This window comes from Panulirus ornatus, chromosome 65 (assembly GCF_036320965.1).
Source record: "Panulirus ornatus isolate Po-2019 chromosome 65, ASM3632096v1, whole genome shotgun sequence".
Lineage (NCBI taxonomy): Eukaryota > Metazoa > Arthropoda > Malacostraca > Decapoda > Palinuridae > Panulirus > Panulirus ornatus.
In genome coordinates this window covers 23,988,088-24,006,615 of record NC_092288.1, presented here as the reverse complement: position 1 = coordinate 24,006,615, position 18,528 = coordinate 23,988,088, and the positions used below count along the sequence as shown (strand labels likewise).

Genomic DNA, 18,528 nt, shown 5'->3' with positions numbered 1-18,528 from the left:
ACATAAAGATGGGGTAACTACAGCGATTTGCTTGTTAAGCTGTGCAATTGTTCATGGGTTGTTCATGACACGCGCAACGACTGTTGTACCTGTACAACACACGGGTTGTTACATGGTGGTTGGAGGGGGTAAGGGGGAGGGCGACCGATGGGAGGATGAACAGCTGGCACTAGCTGTGGGCCGACTGCCGCGTCCAGGACTCGAACCCAGGCGCACGCGAGCGTGTGTGTGTGTAGCAACACCCCTTCCACACTGGTGTACTGGGGGGGGTTGAGGGGAGGACCCCAATCACTCCACACCATCATAATGAGGAAGGCAATGAGTATGAGGATGTATGAGGCCCTGGGCTGCCGGCAACACTGTGGGCAACACAAGGAAGACATGATAATGAGGAGAGAGGTCGATAATGATAATGAGGAGAGAGGTCGATAATGATAATGAGGAGAGAAGTCGATAATGATAATGAGGAGAGAGGTCGATAATGAGGCGACCACTACAGACTCTCACCTGCACACTCATACTCATCCTTGATGTATGGCCTCCCTCGACCTCGACCTCAACACACTCCTTCTCCTCCTCCCTCGACCTCAACACTCACTCCTCCTCCTCCTCCCTCGACCTCAACACTCACTCACTCCTCCTCCCTCGACCTCAACACTCACTCACTCCTTCCTCGACCTCAACACTCACTCCTCCTCCTCCTCCCTCGACCTCAACACTCACTCCTTCTCCTTCTCCCTCGACCTCAACACTCACTCCTCCTCCTCCTCCCTCGACCTCAACACTCACTCCTCCTCCTTCCTCGACCTCAACACTCACTCCTCCTCCTCCTCCCTCGACCTCAACACTCACTCCTCCTCCTCCTTCCTCGACCTCAACACTCACTCACTCCTCCTTCTCCCTCGACCTCAACACTCACTACTCCTCCTCCTCCCTCGACCTCAACACTCACTCCTCCTCCTCCCTCGACCTCAACACTCACTCCTCCTCCCTCGACCTCAAAACTCACTCCTCCTCCTCCTTCCTCGACCTCAACACTCACTCACTCCTCCTTCTCCCTCGACCTCAACACTCACTACTCCTCCTCCTCCCTCGACCTCAACACTCACTCCTCTCTCCCTCGACCTCAACACTCACTCCTCCTCCCTCGACCTCAAAACTCACTCCTCCTCTCCTTCCTCGACCTCAACACTCACTCACTCCCCCTTCTCCTCGACCTCAACACTCACTCCTCCTCCTCCCTCGACCTCAACACTCACTCACTCCTCCTCCCTCGACCTCAACACTCACTCACTCCTCCTCCCTCGACCTCAACACTCACTCCTCCTCCTCCTCCCTCGACCTCAACACTCACTCCTCCTCCTCCTCCCTCGACCTCAACACTCACTCCTCCTCCTCCTCCCTCGACCTCAACACTCACTCCTCCTCCTCCCTCGACCTCAACACTCACTCCTCCTCCTTCGACCTCAACACTCACTCCTCCTCCTCCTCCCTCGACCTCAACACTCACTCCTCCTCCTCCCTCGACCTCAACACTCACTCCTCCTCCTTCGACCTCAACACTCACTCCTCCTCCTCCTCCCTCGACCTCAACACTCACTCCTCCTCCTCCTCCTTCCTCGACCTCAACACTCACTCCTCCTCCTCCTCCTCCTGGGCTGGGCACTGCAGGGTGGGGGCGACCCAGTCATCCAGCAACTCCTAAATCAAGTTGCCATAACTCAATCAAGATTCGCCACACCCGAGCCACGGCAACGCCCCGCCATGGGGGGGTAGCGAGGTACAAACACCACCTCGCCAGGGGGCGTGGTGTGAGAGGACCTCCTCTCCCTCCTCCTCCTTCAGCGCCTCCTACAGGAGGATACGACCACCTCGCCAGGGGGCGCACACGGGGACCTACTCCTCCTCCTCCTCCTCCTCCAGCGCCTCCTACAGGAGGATACGACCACCTTGCCAGGGGGCGCACACGGGGACCTCCTCCTCCTCCTTCTGCGCCTCCTTCTGCGCCTCCTACAGGAGGAGGATGATCAGTTCCAATCTTTTCATGGATGATACCTCAAGCAAGCGAGCATCTCACTTACCACTACTGCATACGAATGTCCACATTACACACGCCCGAGTGGGCGTGAGGGAGGGAGAGTGGGCGTGAGGGAGGGAGGGAGAGTGGGCGTGAGGGAGCGAGAGTGGGCGTGAGGGAGGGAGGGAGAGTGGGCGTGAGGGAGCGAGAGTGGGCGTGAGGGAGGGAGGGAGAGTGGGCGTGAGGGAGGGAGAGTGGGCGTGAGGGAGCGAGAGTGGGCGTGAGGGAGGGAGAGTGAGAGTGCTGGGAGAAGAGAGGGGAAGGGGGAACGTGGGAAGGTTCTGGGATGGGGAGGGGGAGAGAGAGAGAGAGTATATATATATATATATATATATATATATATATATATATATATATATATATATCTTTTTCTTTTCTTTCAAACTATTCGCCATTTCCCGCATTAGCGAGGTAGCGTTAAGAACAGAGGACTGGGCCTTTGAGGGAATATCCTCACCTGGCCCCCTTCTCTGTTCCTTCTTTTGGAAAATTAAAAAAAAAAACGAGAGGGGAGGATTTCCAGCCCCCCGCTCCCTCCCCTTTTAGTCGCCTTCTACGACACGCAGGGAATACGTGGGAAGTATTCTTTCTCCCCTATATATATATATATATATATATATATATATATATATATATATATATATATATATATACACTCTCTCTCTCTCTCTCTCTCTCTCTCTCTCTCTCTCTCTCTCTCTCTCTCTCTCTCTCTCTCTCTCTCAAACCATGGAACAGAATGCAAAGGCCCCCCCCTACCTCCCTCACCCACCCCCCAGGTGCTAATTATCCCAGGTGGTAATTATGGCAGAGGCTAATCATCCCATGTGCTAATTATCATCCCAAATGCTAATCATCCCAGATGCTAATTACCCCCTATGCTAATTAAGGCAGACGCTAATGAATTATCCCAGGTGCTAATTATGGCAGACGCTCATTATCCCATAAACTAATTAACGAGGAAACATCGGTGTTCGGACACAGATAAAGAAAATAAATACATTTAATGATACACGTAATGAAACTGGAAAGTGACGTCACATCAACGTAATGAAACTGTGGAAAGTGACGTCACATCAACGTAATGAAACTGTGGAAAGTGACGTCACATAAACGTAATGAAACTGTGGAAAGTGACGTCACATAAACGTAATGAAACTGTGGAAAGTGACGTCACATAAGCGTAATGAAACTGGAAAGTGACGTCACATAAACGTAATGAAACTGTGGAAAGTGACGTCACATAAGCGTAATGAAACTGTGGAAAGTGACGTCACATCAACGTAATGAAACTGTGGAAAGTGACGTCACATAAACGTAATGAAACTGTGGAAAGTGACGTCACATCAACGTAATGAAACTGTGGAAAGTGACGTCACATAAGCGTAATGAAACTGTGGAAAGTGACGTCACATCAACGTAATGAAACTGTGGAAAGTGACGTCACATAAGCGTAATGAAACTGTGGATAGTGACGTCACATAAACGTAATGAAACTGTGGAAAGTGACGTCACATAAACGTAATGAAACTGTGGAAAGTGACGTCACATAAACGTAATGAAACTGGAAAGTGACGTCACATCAACGTAATGAAACTGTGGAAAGTGACGTCACATAAACGTAATGAAACTGTGGAAAGTGACGTCACATAAACGTAATGAAACTGTGGAAAGTGACGTCACATCAACGTAATGAAACTGTGGAAAGTGACGTCACATAAACGTAATGAAACTGTGGAAAGTGACGTCACATAAACGTAATGAAACTGTGGAAAGTGACGTCACATAAACGTAATGAAACTGTGGAAAGTGACGTCACATTAACGTAATGAAACTGTGGAAAGTGACGTCACATCAACGTAATGAAACTGTGGAAAGTGACGTCACATAAACGTAATGAAACTGTGGAAAGTGACGTCACATAAACGTAATGAAACTGTGGAAAGTGACGTCACATAAACGTAATGAAACTGTGGAAAGTGACGTCACATAAACGTAATGAAACTGTGGAAAGTGACGTCACATAAACGTAATGAAACTGTGACGTCACATAAACGTAATGAAACTGTGGAAAGTGACGTCACATCAACGTAATGAAACTGTGGAAAGTGACGTCACATAAACGTAATGAAACTGTGACGTCACATAAACGTAATGAAACTGTGACGTCACATAAAAGTGACGTCAGATAATCTAGACCCCCTACCATACCCTGGCAGGTGGCACTAGACCCCCCTACCATACCCTGGCAGGTGGCACTAGACCCCCTACCATACCCTGGCAGGTGGCACTAGACCCCCTACCATACCCTGGCAGATGGCACTAGACCCCCTACCATACCCTGGCAGCTGGCACTAGACCCCCTACCATACCCTGGCAGCTGGCACTAGACCCCCTACCATACCCTGGCAGCTGGCACTAGACCCCCCTACCATACCCTGGCAGCTGGCACTAGACCCCCTACCATACCCTGGCAGGTGGCACTAGACCCCCTACCATACCCTGGCAGGTGGCACTAGACCCCCCTACCATACCCTGGCAGATGGCACTAGACCCCCCTACCATACCCTGGCAGATGGCACTAGACCCCCTACCATACCCTGGCAGATGGCACTAGACCCCCCTACCATACCCTGGCAGGTGGCACTAGACCCCCCCTACCATACCCTGGCAGATGGCACTAGACCCCCTACCATACCCTGGCAGGTGGCACTAGACCCCCTACCATACCCTGGCAGGTGGCACTAGACCCCCTACCATACCCTGGCAGCTGGCACTAGACTCCCTACCATACCCTGGCAGATGGCACTAGACCCCCTACCATACCCTGGCAGCTGGCACTAGACCCCCTACCATACCCTGGCAGGTGGCACTAGACCCCCTACCATACCCTGGCAGGTGGCACTAGACCCCCTACCATACCCTGGCAGCTGGCACTAGACTCCCTACCATACCCTGGCAGGTGGCACTAGACCCCTACCATACCCTGGCAGGCTGGCACTAGACCCCCTACCATACCCTGGCAGGTGGCACTAGACCCCCTACCATACCCTGGCAGGCTGGCACTAGACCCCCTACCATACCCTGGCAGGTGGCACTAGGACCCCCCTACCATACCCTGGCAGGTGGCACTAGACCCCCTACCATACCCTGGCAGCTGGCACTAGACCCCCCTACCATACCCTGGCAGATGGCACTAGACCCCCCTACCATACCCTGGCAGCTGGCACTAGACCCCCTACCATACCCTGGCAGATGGCACTAGACCCCCTACCATACCCTGGCAGCTGGCACTAGACCCCCTACCATACCCTGGCAGCTGGCAACTAGACCCCCCTACCATACCCTGGCAGCTGGTACTAGACCCCCTTACCATACTCTGGCAGGTGGCACTAGACCCCCCTACCATACCCTGGCAGCTGGCACTAGACCCCCTACCATACCCTGGCAGCTGGCACTAGACCCTACCATACCCTGGCAGGTGGCACTAGACCCTACCATACCCTGGCAGCTGGCACTAGACCCCTACCATACCCTGGCAGGTGGCACTAGACCCCCTTACCATACCCTGGCAGGTGGCACTAGACCCCCCTTACCATACCCTGGCAGGTGGCACTAGACCCCCCTACCATACCCTGGCAGATGGCACTAGACCCCCACCATCCCTGGCAGCTGGCACTAGGACCCCCTACCATACCCTGGCAGGTGGCACTAGACTCCCCTACCATACCCTGGCAGGTGGCACTAGACCCCCTTACCATACCCTGGCAGGTGGCACTAGACCCCCTTACCATACCCTGGCAGGTGGCACTAGACCCCCTACCATACCCTGGCAGGTGGCACTAGACCCCCTACCATACCCTGGCAGGTGGCACTAGACCCCCTTACCATACCCTGGCAGGTGGCACTAGACCCCCCTACCATACCCTGGCAGGTGGAACTAGACCCCCTACCATACCCTGGCAGGTGGCACTAGACCCCCTACCATACCCTGGCAGGTGGCACTAGACCCCCTTACCATACCCTGGCAGCTGGCACTAGACCCCCTTACCATATCCTGGCAGGTGGCACTAGACCCCCTTACCATACCCTGGCAGGTGGCACTAGACCCCCTACCATACCCTGACAGCTGGCACTAGACCCCCTACCATACCCTGGCAGGTGGCACTAGACCCCCCTACCATACCCTGGCAGGTGGCACTAGACCCCCTTACCATACCCTGGCAGGTGGCACTACACCCCCCTACCATACCCTAGCAGCTGGCACTAGACCCCCCTACCATACCCTGGCAGCTGGCACTAGACCCCCCTACCATACCCTGGCAGATGGTGATGGACACGGGTCCCCTCACCAGGAAGGAAGGGGGCGTTTAGTCCACGATTGACCAGACTGGCCCAACACAGTGCTATACTGACACACACACACACACACACACACACACACACACACACACACACACACACACACACACACACACACGGTCTTTAGCGTCGCCTTCTGCTTTACGAGCTGTTGTGTGGGACGGCCTTATGGCCGAGTGGTTGTGGCTCACTGTGTCACCCCAGCCTTTCATCCCATCCCGGCTTTTACATTGACGTCAATAATCCTTCCATGTCTTCCTGTTTACACCCGTGGCCCCTTCATCTACGCTATGAGTGACCTCTTCGTCTAGCCCTGTCTTCACTACTTTGCTATGTACCCTAAATGCGTCCTGTCCCTTTTCTGTCCAGCTGTGAGACAGAGTGGAGGATGAGACAGCTTCCTCCTACGACTGGAGCGAGACAGGCGTCCCTCTAGGTTCACTCCTGTCACCCATCTTCGCTTCCTTCAACCTGACACTCACTCCCTCTCTTCACTCCTCCGCTCGCGTTTCCATTTCGGCACCACTCACTCTCCTCCAGTCCTCACTCCATTACTCGTTCGTAGGCTGGGAGTGAATACATGTCTTCTCTTAATTCAGACTCGTTCTACATCTACGACAGGGGAGGGAGTAACTTGTTACTCGTTCTACATCTACGACAGGGGAGATAGTAACTTGTTACTTGTTCTACACCTCGGACAGGGGAGGGAGTAACTTGTTACTTGTTCTACACCTCGGACAGGGGAGAGAGTAACTTGTTACTTGTTCTACACCTCGGACAGGGGAGGGAGTAACTTGTTACTCGTTCTACATCTACGACAGGGGAGGGAGTAACTTGTTACTCGTTCTACGCCTACGACAGGGGAGGGAGTAACTTGTTACTCGTTCTACGCCTACGACAGGGGAGGGAGTAACTTGTTACACTCGACAGACTAAAAAAAAATGCCCAAGTTTGACCACTATATCATCTTTCCAAAGTTTATTCTTTCATCACTCCATTTTCAAAAGACTGAAGACTACAACCTGGTGATCACAATCACAAGTTGGCCACAACCCTATGTGTCACTCTATCTTGGACGCCCCATCCCACACAACACACAACACACTGCCCATCACATTAACAACCATTCCATACAAGGTATGGCTGTTGTGGAACTCCCAACCATCACATGACCTTAGAAACTACGCCACATGGAAAAGGGGCGACCTCATTCGACCCATCCCGCAGTCGCTAACTACCCTTTCTCTCTTCAACCATTCCTCCTTCCCCGTCGCTAACTACCCTTTCTTCAACCATCCCTCTTTTCCCGTCGCTAACTACCCCTTTCTCCAACCATCCCTCCTTTCCCGTCTCTAACTACCCTTTCTCTCTCCAACCATCCCTCCTTTCCCGTCTCTAACTACCCTTTCTCTCTCCAACCATTCCTCCTTTCCCGTCGCTAACTACCCTTTCTTCAACCATCCCTCTTTTCCCGTCGCTAACTACCCCTTTCTCCAACCATCCCTCTTTTCCCGTCTCTTAACTACCCTTTCTCTCTTCAACCATCCCTCCTTTCCCGTCGCTAACTACCCTTTCTCTCTTCAACCATCCCTCCTTTCCCGTCTCTTAACTACCCTTTCTCTCTTCAACCATCCCTCCTTTCCCTTCGCTAACTACCCTTTCTCTCTTCAACCATCCCTCCTTTCCCGTCGCTAACTACCCTTTCTCTCTTCAACCATCCCTCCTTTCCCGTCGCTAACTACCCTTTCTCTCTTCAACCATCCCTCCTTTCCCGTCGCTAACTACCCTTTCTCTCTTCAACCATTCCTCCTTTCCCGTCGCTAACTACCCTTTCTCTCTCCAACCATCCCTCCTTTCCCGTCGCTAACTACCCCTTCTCTCTTCAACCATCCCTCCTTTCCCGTCTCTAACTACCCTTTCTCTCTCCAACCATCCCTCCTTTCCCGTCTCTAACTACCCTTTCTCCAACCATCCCTCCTTTCCCGTCTAGGGTAAGTCTTACCTCCCTGTCTGTTCCCACAAAACTCATTTCGGCCAAAGAACACAGACCCATAGCACGGGACAAGCTCCTGCTTCCCATAGTTTATACGTGCAGACCAACCATACGAGGATGCACCGTTATGTGACCCTCTTCGCTCGCCCTCTAGCTGCCTCCTCTCCCTCACTCCTCCCTGCCTCTCTCTAGCTGCCTCCTCTCCCTCACTCCTCCCTGCCTCCCTCTAGCTGCCTCCTCTCCCTCACCCCTGCCGTCCTCCCTCAGTGATCACCACCTGCTCCGTCTCTCCTCCATCTCGCTACTTCCTCCCGTCTCCCCTCAACCCTCGCTGCACCTGCCGGCTCCCCTCCCCATTTCCCCTCTCCCCTTGTTCCTCCCCCTGAGAGCTGGCCTCTAGGTCCTTCTCTCCCCAGAGACCTGGCCCTCCTTGTTCCACCCCTCCCCAGAGACCTGGCCCTCTTGGTCCTCCTCTCCCCAGAGACCTGGCCCTCTGCGCCTCCTCTCCCTAGAGACCTGGCCCTCTGCGCCTTCCCTCCCCAGAGACCTGGCCCCCATGTTCCAGCCCTCCCCAGAGACCTGGCCCTTTGCGCCTTCCCTCCCCAGAGACCTGGCCCCCATATTCCAACCCTCCCCAGAGACCTGGCCCTTTGCGCCTTCCCTTCCCAGAGACCTGGCCCCTTTGTTCCACCCCTCCCCAGAGACCTGGCCCCCCTTGTTCCAGCCCTCCCCAGAGACGTGGCCCTCTGCGCCTTCCCTCCCCAGAGACCTGGCCCTTTGCGCCTTCCCTCCCCAGAGACCTGGCCCTCTTGGTCCTCCTCTCCCCAGAGACCTGGCCCTCTTGGTCCTCCTCTCCCCAGAGACCTGGCCCTCTGCGCCTTCCCTCCCCAGAGACCTGGCCCTCTGCGCCTTCCCTCCCCAGAGAACCTGACGTCTAATGACCTGGCTGGGGTACCTGATGGTGTTGACACCTTGAGAGAGGCCCTCCCTCGTCCCCCTACACCAGACCAGCGTGAGATGAAGTCGTGCCTCACCCACGCATGATATTACACCATAAACCAAGACACGAGATGACTACATGGCACGCCCCACACCCACCCCACACACACCCCACACACACCCACACACACCCACACACACAGTTTGATGTGCTGGAGGGCGAGGTGTAAAGGGTGAGGGTGAGGTGGCGTGTGGCGGACACCAGGACGTACACTGAGCTGTCTCTCAGCAGAAATTTGATCAGACCGCTTCTAACTGCATTGCCCTCCACGCCATTGAGAGAGAGAGAGAGAGAGAGAGAGAGAGAGAGAGAGAGAGAGAGAGAGAGAGAGAGAGCATATTTTTTTTTTCTATTTTTGTCCTGGAGCTTATTGCATGTAAATGAATTGAGGAGAATGCTTGAAGGGTTGGCACTGGTGCTGTGTGTGTGTGTGTGTGTGTGTGTGTGTGTGTGTGTGTGTGTGTGTGTGTGTGTGTGTGTGTGTGTGCGTGTGTGTGTGTGTGTGTGTGTACTATGTAGTCATGTTACGTACTCATGTGTACACAGGGTGACTGTTAAAAGCGGTCCGACTTGCAAACTGTCCCAGGCTAATTTCCAAACTTGACCCCCCCCTTGCCTTGCATCACAATGTTGGTTCACTTTTCCCTCTTCTGTAGGTATTACTTTGGCTTTTGCTCCCGAGAGCTGGCTGCTTGTGTGCCCCCCCAACCACTTGCTAGACCACACAATACTAGGCAACCTGCTGCGTCACATGATTAGTGTGTGGCCATCGGCAACTCAAGGGTGGGCCGTTTTGATACCTGTTGCTTCTTTCTCCACACGTCCAAGCTTTGGAACTCTCGACCTTCTCATGCTTTTCCCAGTAGCTATGATCTCACACACTTCAAAAGACGTGGCCTTCACGTCCTCCAAAATTCGTGAATACTTTCCCTTTTCTTTCCTTTTTCCGTTTCATAATTCTTTCTCTATTTCAATGAAGACCCGGCCTTGATGTGGACAGCTCTGCTCCTGAAGAAACATGTCTTCACGAACCTCCTCCGTACACTTCCTCACGCCCCTCCGTACACTTCCTCACGCCCCTCCGTACACTTCCTCACGCCCCTCCGTACACTTCCTCACGCAACTTCGTACACTTCTTCACGCCCCTCCTCCGTCCACTTCCTCACGCCCCTCAGTACACTTCCTCATGCCCCTCCGTACACTTCCTCACGCCCCTCCGTACACTTCCTCACGCCCCTCCGTACACTTCCTCACGCCCCTCCGTACACTTCCTCACGCCCCTCAGTACACTTCCTCATGCCCCTCCGTGCACTTCCTCACGCCCCTCCGTACACTTCCTCACGCCCCTCCGTACACTTCCTCACGCCCCTCCGTACACTTCCTCATGCCCCTCCGTACACTTCCTCACGCCCCTCCGTACACTTCCTCACGCCCCTCCGTACACTTCCTCACGCCCCTCCGTACGCTGCCTCACGCCCCTCTGTACACTCCCTCACGCCCCTCCGTACACTTCCTCACGCCCCTCCGTACACTTCCTCACGCCCCTCCGTACACTCCCTCACGCCCCTCCGTACACTTCCTCACGCCCCTCCGTACACTCCCTCACGCCCCTCCGTACACTTCCTCACGCAACTTCGTACACTTCCTCACGCCCCTCTGTACACTACCTCACGCCCCTCCGTACACTTCCTCACGCCCCTCCGTACACTCCCTCATGCCCCTCCGTACACTTCCTCACGCCCCTCCGTACACTTCCTCACGCCCCTCTGTACACTCCCTCACGCCCCTCCGTACACTTCCTCACGCCCCTCTGTACACTCCCTCACGCCCCTCCGTACACTTCCTCACGCCCCTCCGTACACTTCCTCACGCCCCTCCGTACACTCCCTCACGCCCCTCCGTACACTTCCTCACGCCCCTCCGTACACTCCCTCACGCCCCTCCGTACACTTCCTCACGCAACTTCGTACACTTCCTCACGCCCCTCCGTACACTCCCTCACGCCCCTCCGTACACTTCCTCACGCAACTTCGTACACTACCTCACGCCCCTCCGTACACTTCCTCACGCCCCTCCGTACACTCCCTCATGCCCCTCCGTACACTTCCTCATGCCCCTCCGTACACTTCCTCACGCCCCTCCGTACACTCCCTCATGCCCCTCCGTACACTTCCTCACGCCCCTCTGTACACTCCCTCATGCCCCTCCGTACACTTCCTCACGCCCCTCCGTACACTTCCTCACGCCCCTCTGTACACTCCCTCACGCCCCTCCGTACACTTCCTCACGCAACTTCGTACACTCCCTCACGCCCCTCCGTACACTTCCTCACGCAACTTCGTACACTTCTTCACGCCCCTCCACCGTCCACTCCCTCACGCCCCCCCTCCTCCACCGTCCACTCCCTCACCCCCCTCCTCCTCCTCCGTCCACTCCCTCACCCCCCTCCTCCACCGTCCACTCCCTCACGCCCCTCCACCTCCGTCCACTCCCTCACCCCCCTCCTCCACCGTCCACTCCCTCACGCCCCTCCTCCTCCGTCCACTTCCTCACGCCCCTCCTCCTCCACCGTCCACTCCCTCACGCCCCTCCACCTCCGTCCACTCCCTCACCCCCCTCCTCCACCGTCCACTCCCTCACGCCCCTCCACCTCCGTCCACTTCCTCACGCCCCTCCTCCTCCACCGTCCACTCCATCACGTGCTAGGTTCTCTGGTCCCAGCACATACCTGCTCCACATCGGGTCTTCACTCCCGCGTCATAACGAAATCCCACGACCCATCTGCAAGTGTAATCTGCAGGCTACAGTGAGAGATAGATAGATAGATAGATAGATAGATAGAGAGAGAGAGAGAGAGAGAGAGAGAGAGAGAGAGAGAGAGAGAGAGAGAGAGAGAGAGAGAGAGAGAGAGATGGTAAGGATGAAGCACAAACTAACGACTGAACCATCAAGTGTTGGGCATCGTAACTATAGGTCGAATCTCTCGAAGGGCCTGCGTCCCTAAGGTCGTATGTCTCTTGAGGTCGTATCTCTCTACCTAAGGTCGTATCTCTCGACCTAAGGTCGTATCTCTCTACCTGAGGTCGTATCTCTCTACCTGAGGTCGTATCTCTCTACCTAAGGTCGTATCTCTCGACCTAAGGTCGTATCTCTCGACCTAAGGTCGTATCTCTCGACCTAAGGTCGTATCTCTCTACCTAAGGTCGTATCTCTCAAAGGTCGTATCTCTCAAAGGTCGTATCTCTCTAAGGTCGTATCTCTCTACCTAAGGTCGTATCTCTCTACCTAAGGTCGTATCTCTCTAAGGTCGTATCTCTTTAACTGAGGTCGTATCTCTCTACCTGAGGTCGTATCTCTCTAACTGAGGTCGTATATCTCTATCTGAGGTCGTATCTCTCTAACTGAGGTCGTATCTCTCTACCTCAGGTCGTATCTCTCTAAGGTCGTATCTCTCTACCTGAGGCCTAGATCACATCATTATCTCGCCTCTAACTCCCACCTCCATATCTATATTTCTATCTCCTACAATGTTGAGTTAGATACATCTATAGCGAGGAGACCAGCTGGAGTGGTCGACACCAGCACAGCACAAACGTTTGATGACCAGACGTAACAAACGTTTGCAAATCCAGGAACCAATTACATTGGTTGACACCAGCACAGCAGAAACGTTTCATAACCAGACGTAACAAACGTTTCGATTCCAGGAACCAATTAGAGTGGTTGACACCAGCACAGCACAAACGTTTCATGACAAGACGTAACAAACGTTTCGATTCCAGGAACCAATTACAGTGGTTGACACCAGCACAGCAGAAACGTTTCATGACCAGACGTAACAAAACGTTTTCGAGTGCATCTCCTAAGCCACACACACACACACACACACATACACACACACACACACACACACACACACACACACATACACACAGACACACACACACACACACACACACACACAGACACACACACACACACACACACACACACACACACACATACACACAGACACACACACACACACACACACATACACACAGACACACACATACACACAGACACACACACACACACACACACACACACACACACAGACACACACACACACACACACACACACACACACATACACACAGACACACACACACACACACACATACACACAGACACACACACACACACACACACACACACACACACACACACACACACACACACACATAGAGGCGGTTGTCAGGTATATATCTCACTGAATAATCATCTTTATGTCATTCTCATTTTCTCCACACATATTTGTAAGCTTATCTCTCTATTATCTCTTCCATTATCACAAACAACTTCGAAAACACCCGGTGTCTCAAGTCCTATGTATTCCTATGTATACATGTTATCATCATGATGTATTCCTATGTATACATGTTATCATCATGATGTATTCCTATGTATACATGTTATCATCATGATGTATTCCTAGGTATACATGTTATCATCATGATGTATTCCTATGTATACATGTTATCATCATGATGTATTCCTATGTATACATGTTATCATCATGATGTATTCCTATGTATACATGTTATCATCATGATGTATTCCTATGTATACATGTTATCATCATTATGTATTCCTATGTATACATGTTATCATCATTATGTATTCCTATGTATACATGTTATCATCATGATGTATTCCTATGTATACATGTTATCATCATGATGTATTCCTAGGTATACATGTTATCATCATGATGTATTCCTATGTATACATGTTATCATCATGATGTATTCCTATGTATACATGTTATCATCATGATGTATTCCTATGTATACATGTTATCATCATGATGTATTCCTATGTATACATGTTATCATCATTATGTATTCCTATGTATACATGTTATCATCATTATGTATTCCTATGTATACATGTTATCATCATGATGTATTCCTATGTATACATGTTATCATCATGATGTATTCCTATGTATACATGTTATCATCATTATGTATTCCTATGTATACATGTTATCATCATGATGTATTCCTATGTATACATGTTATCATCATGATGTATTCCTATGTATACATGTTATCATCATGATGTATTCCTATGTATACATGTTATCATCATGATGTATTCCTATGTATACATGTTATCATCATGATGTATTCCTATGTATACATGTTATCATCATGATGTATTCCTATGTATACATGTTATCATCATGATGTATTCCTATGTATACATGTTATCATCATGATGTATTCCTATGTATACATGTTATCATCATGATGTATTCCTATGTATACATGTTATCATCATCATGTATTCCTATGTATACATGTTATCATCATCATGTATTCCTATGTATACATGTTATCATCATTATGTATTCCTATGTATACATGTTATCATCATGATGTATTCCTATGTATACATGTTATCATCATGATGTATTCCTATGTATACATGTTATCATCATGATGTATTCCTATGTATACATGTTATCATCATGATGTATTCCTATGTATACATGTTATCATCATGATGTATTCCTATGTATACATGTTATCATCATGATGTATTCCTATGTATACATGTTATCATCATCATGTATTCCTATGTATACATGTTATCATCATGATGTATTCCTATGTATACATGTTATCATCATGATGTATTCCTATGTATACATGTTATCATCATTATGTATTCCTATGTATACATGTTATCATCATCATGTATTCCTATGTATACATGTTATCATTATTATGTATTCCTATGTATACATGTTATCATCATCATGTATTCCTATGTATACATGTTATCATCATGATGTATTCCTATGTATACATGTTATCATCATTATGTATTCCTATGTATACATGTTATCATCATGATGTATTCCTATGTATACATGTTATCATCATTATGTATTCCTATGTATACATGTTATCATCATGATGTATTCCTATGTATACATGTTATCATCATTATGTATTCCTATGTATACATGTTATCATCATCATGTATTCCTATGTATACATGTTATCATCATCATGTATTCCTATGTATACATGTTATCATCATCATGTATTCCTATGTATACATGTTATCATCATTATGTATTCCTATGTATACATGTTATCATCATTATGTATTCCTATGTATACATGTTATCATCATCATGTATTCCTATGTATACATGTTATCATCATCATGTATTCCTATGTATACATGTTATCATCATTATGTATTCCTATGTATACATGTTATCATCATCATGTATTCCTATGTATACATGTTATCATTATGTATTCCTATGTATACATGTTATCATCATCATGTATTCCTATGTATACATGTTATCATCATGATGTATTCCTATGTATACATGTTATCATCATGATGTATTCCTATGTATACATGTTATCATCATTATGTATTCCTATGTATACATGTTATCATCATTATGTATTCCTATGTATACATGTTATCATCATGATGTATTCCTATGTATACATGTTATCAGCATGATGTATTCCTATGTATACATGTTATCATCATGATGTATTCCTATGTATACATGTTATCATCATCATGTATTCCTATGTATACATGTTATCATCATTATGTATTCCTATGTATACATGTTATCATCATTATGTATTCCTATGTATACATGTTATCATCATTATGTATTCCTATGTATACATGTTATCATCATCATGTATTCCTATGTATACATGTTATCATCATCATGTATTCCTATGTATACATGTTATCATCATCATGTATTCCTATGTATACATGTTATCATCATTATGTATTCCTATGTATACATGTTATCATCATGATGTATTCCTATGTATACATGTTATCATCATCATGTATTCCTATGTATACATGTTATCATCATCATGTATTCCTATGTATACATGTTATCATCATCATGTATTCCTATGTATACATGTTATCATCATCATGTATTCCTATGTATACATGTTATCATCATCATGTATTCCTATGTATACATGTTATCATCATCATGTATTCCTATGTATACATGTTATCATCATGATGTATTCCTATGTATACATGTTATCATCATGATGTATTCCTATGTATACATGTTATCATCATTATGTATTCCTATGTATACATGTTATCATCATCATGTATTCCTATGTATACATGTTATCATCATCATGTATTCCTATGTATACATGTTATCATCATCATGTATTCCTATGTATACATGTCTAATGCTCGCTTATCTTGCCCCAGGTGTCAGCAAGACCCACCCCCACAGTGCTGACAGCTTCCCCCCCCCCCTGCCCCTGCCCACGCTGATGCCGTTCTGACAACGTCAGCACCCACGCCCTCCCCCCCCCCCCCCCCGCCCACACGTCAGACCCAGCCAGCACCACGACCCCCCCTTCCCCCTCTGGGCCACGCCACAGCAACATCCCCACACGACCCCCCACCCACTCAACCCCCACGCCCCCGCCCGCCCCCGCCCACCGGGCAACGCGATGGACAGATGAGTGTGGGGTGGTCAGCCGTGGGCGTCGGAGCGCGGGCGTGGGCGGCTCGAACGCTGGCCGCTCTGTTGCCAGCCGCGGGGCCTAGGACCCACGCTATGGGCGGCGACGGCGGGGCGTGGGCGGCCGTGGTGGTGGCCTCAGCCCTGGTGGTGGGCGTGGGCGTGGGCGTGGCAGCAGCTAGTGAAGCAGTGCGACCCAACGTGGTGGATGAAGTACCTGGCCTGGACGTGGGTAAGTGCAGAGCACACACTCTCGTTCCTCCCACACCCACGCCCACACACGCCCACACACACCTACACCCACACACACACACACACCCACACCCACACACACACACAAACACGCCCACACACACACACATACACACACACGCCCACACACACACACCCCCACACCCACAAACACGCCCACACCAGAACCCACACCTACACCCACGCCCACACTAACACCTACACCCACGCTCACACTCACACCTACACCCACACCTACACCTACACCCAGGCCCACACCCACGCCTACACCAGCACCCACGCCCACACCCACACCTACACCTACACCCACGCCCACACCCACACCTACACCAGCACCCACGCCCACGCCTGTTCTGAGGTGAACGTTGGCGTGCGAAGTCACAGAGGCGGGCGTGGCGCTGCTCCCCACACATGACCTGCCCATCTGTGTCCGACGGTACGACCCTTGACCACGACGGTACGACCCTTGAGCACGACGGTACGACCCTTGAGCACGACGATACGACCCTTGAGCACGACGGTACGACCCTTGAGCACGACGGTACGACCCTTGACCACGACGGTACGACCCTTGAGCACGACGATACGACCCTTGACCACGATAGTACGACCCTTGACCACGACGGTACGACCCTTGAGCACGACGATACGACCCTTGACCACGATAGTACGACCCTTGACCACGACGGTACGACCCTTGACCACGACGATACGACCCTTGACCACGACAGTACGACCCTTGACCACGACGATACGACCCTTGACCACGATAGTACGACCCTTGACCACGACGGTACGACCCTTGACCACGACGGTGCGACCCTTAACTGTAATGGCCTGGCTTCTGACCTGACCCTTAAAAGGTCAGGTCAAAGGCCAGTTCAATACGACTATGGGTCGTACCGTCGTGCTTAAAGATCACTGTATTGAAGTCTGAAGAACACGAGATCAAAGAACACAAGTTGTTCACATTCAACAATACTGAACACAAGTTGTTCACATTCTACAGTACTGACCCTCACACGTAGACTCACGAAACCTCATTGTGAGGGTCTCACGAACACAGGAACTGCTCAAAAAAGATACACTGTCCGTCTAGGAGCAGCAGCAGTGGAGGATGATATTGTCGCACCCCGTTCCACTGGACACCCGCTGTCCATATACATGGACAGCAGGGAACACACGGAACGGAGCAATATCTACGTCATCATTTAAGCCCCCTCTCCTCCCCCCCCCTCTAACACCGCTAATCACCTCATTACTACTAATTACCCGCCATTAGACGGGCCCAA

The 18,528-nt window shown here is 50.4% G+C and overlaps 2 protein-coding genes across 3 annotated transcripts in view; one reads left to right on the top strand and one right to left on the bottom strand.

Moving 5' to 3' along the window:
* l(1)G0289 (lethal (1) G0289) overlaps positions 1–18,528 on the bottom strand; it is a 523,775-nt gene that overhangs the window by 358,896 nt on the left and 146,351 nt on the right. The gene's annotated exons all lie outside the window — the stretch shown is intronic.
* Positions 16,855–18,528, top strand: part of LOC139746642 (uncharacterized) — a 115,307-nt gene continuing 113,633 nt past the window's right edge. The window contains exon 1 of the mRNA XM_071658066.1: positions 16,855–17,216. Within this exon, the coding sequence (XP_071514167.1) occupies positions 16,982–17,216 (235 nt within the window). The 5' untranslated portion in view covers positions 16,855–16,981. The remainder of the gene's footprint in view (positions 17,217–18,528) is intronic.